General features: G+C 48.3%; 1 protein-coding gene across 1 annotated transcript; it reads left to right on the top strand.

Moving 5' to 3' along the window:
• Positions 1–177: 177 nt before the first annotated feature.
• On the top strand, positions 178–543 carry Pmar_PMAR002643 (hypothetical protein; the record flags this gene model as incomplete). The annotated part of the gene is made up of 1 exon (XM_002765831.1): positions 178–543. One exon carries the CDS (start codon positions 178–180, stop codon positions 541–543), a length of 366 nt encoding a protein of 121 aa, XP_002765877.1.
• Positions 544–2,678: the final 2,135 nt, after the last annotated feature.

Here is a 2,678-nt window from a genome sequence, read left to right as displayed (position 1 = left end):
TCATCGCATTCGGACATGTATCTCGATCGAGCAGTAGTGTAACATGATGTTACTAACATCATTATCGTTGCTCCTCACAACGTCTCCCCGATATCGGTCTCTGTTGTTTGGCAGTTTCACTGAGTTCCCAGACTCTAATCCCTTTCAATAATGATGACACTCCTACTGACCTTGTTGATGGCCTGCCATGTTCTGGTAGCTGTAGCTCAGCTTGATGGTAGATACGTTCACGAAGCGCAGGGCTACCAATTGACCTACGTAGTCGCCGATTCAGGAGTCGGGCTCGAGTTCCATGTCCCGGGCCAGGCACCCTTCAGGGACCCGCCGGTCTACCCCCTAAAGGGAAACAATGGATATACTGTCGATTTCAAGGTCACATTCAAGGAAGTCGATTACTGGTACCAGAATATCCTCTCTCGCTTCCCGGAAGCGAAAATTGAAGAGGGAGATATGACCCAACTGATATTTGTCCCAGGAACTCAACCCATAATAGCTGCTCCATTCCAAGGCAAATTTATCGCCTTCGTCAGATCATCCGCTTAAGGTTCATTCGCACTATCTTAACTACATATTACTTACCAGATGGCACATGGTCCTGATGTGGCTACACATGTCATATGTCCTCTACTTTCGCGGAACCCACCGCCTTGTTCTGTATGATCAGCCATGGTCCCAGCTCATATCGGAAACGGATCTCAGATGTTTACACTCCCCGATGCATTCTCGTTCGTGGTTACGCTCTTATTCTCCCTTCGACTCGGCTGGCGACTCTGACTCCTTTTTTCTATCTCATCTACTCGCTTATTGAGAGGGCATATAACCTCTCAGCGAGAATGACTGATATATTGGTTCGATGGCTCAGTCTACGACCAGCCTACCCAGGTGGGTGAACAACGTTTTTCGTATCTCTTCAAACCCATTTGGATGTGCATCTCGATTCGGTGAAGAGTACTTAGAATGGCGACATCACCTTTCGGAGTCAGTAGTCATTACGACGTTACGTTGTACTACAGTATCTTATCAGTGATGGTTTTGATCCGTCCGCATTCTCTCTGTAAAATACCGAGAGTAGCTGACGGAGCTGTGATGTGAATGCCCTGTCTGCTGCTCATGCAACACAGACTTCACTCGTGGTACCTCTCCCTGATTATTTTCATATGATACAGTACTCCGTAACCTGGTGCGCATTCGCGTTCGGGAGTAGAATTGGATTGACGGCAATACATATCCTCAAGAGCAGACATCACGCCTCTCTGATTCACGGGAAATCGGAGATAATGTCCGACTCCCGGTTCACAAGACATTCTACTCGGCGTAATCGGGTGAGTGCTGAGTCAGCACTGCTGATGAGTAATACGATCCTTATGCTATAGGGAGTGACTACTAAGTTCACTGATGTATTGGAGATGCAACGATTGAATCGAATCTCAACTCAAAATTCAAAATTGTTGCTCTGGCGCTCCGTCAACACCAGCTCCGTCTTGAGGCGTTGTTGCGTCGGCTTGATCCTGACTGCCACCATACTGATATACATCAAAGACTATGGTAGCCGCATGGCCATTATGGGGGCGCACCACCGAGGCCGGCCATTGGCCGCTATTTGATGGCGAATTCGACGGGAGCCCGCGTCACGAGGCGCTCGATCCTAAGTTTTTCTACAAGTCCGTGCAACTGAGACTGAGCTTAGGGAAAAGATCAAACCCTCTTACCTGTTCCTTCGACACCAGCGGCAGATGAGCTTTGGATTTACGTAGCCGAATCGGACACGGTAGTAAGCCGCGGCAAAGGCATACGTCTGCTGTTCAGTTTAGCGAACTCGAGCACCAAGATCGGCTTTGAGAGCAGACTCAATAGAGCCTAGACGAATTCAGAAGAATGCACACTCCTCAAAAACGATGTCATTTGAGTGTTGAGAGCACCGAGGCTCCCGCGTTATGACGGCATTTCGTAAAGGTTTCCATCCACTGCTGAATTGACCGCGCGCCACTAAATTCAAAACTCATTCTTGGAAACAAATGCATGCATATGTGTGTTGAATCTATCTAAGATCGATAATGAAAGATTCCAAAACAAGCTCCTTTGGCCTAGGTCGGCCCCACTGTTTTCTCAAAACATCAATGAATTTACCACTACGCCTCATACAAACTACTGGACCAAACGAATTCTCTTCCGATACCTCCGCTCCTCCGTCTTCCCCCAAGCCCTCAAGAATCCTATCGGAAGAATCCTTCATAGTGCGCAAAGATATCTTTCCTTCACTGACCTCTTCGTCAAACCTACGGACAATAATGTCTCCTTCCCAAACGCAACTTCCCCCTCCCCCTCCAACACTAAAATGAATTCTCCTCGGCCCCTCATCGCCACCATCAGACGATATAGCCAGATCAGCGTACTCGGGATAAGGGCATCCTTGAAGCTCCTTTGTCCATATCAATCTGCTCTCAACGGCATATCCATTGAAGCGGACCCAATGCACCATCAATGTAGCAGCAGATCCCTGATGACCAATCTTCCCTATGGAGGCTATAATGAGGCCATCACCAACACATTCCATCGCGAAACCCACGGCACTACCAGCACTGCGGGGGGAGAGATCAAGTTCGCCGTAACTCGTAGTACGACGACTAAGCAGATTGACCGAATACAGGACCAAGTCGAGTTGTGAAAACACGAATAGG

The sequence above is a fragment of the Perkinsus marinus genome (genome assembly GCF_000006405.1).
Source record: "Perkinsus marinus ATCC 50983 genomic scaffold scf_1104296974528, whole genome shotgun sequence".
NCBI lineage: Eukaryota > Perkinsozoa > Perkinsida > Perkinsidae > Perkinsus > Perkinsus marinus.
Note: the sequence above shows the minus strand (reverse complement) of the source record. Positions and strands in the feature narration are given on the sequence as shown.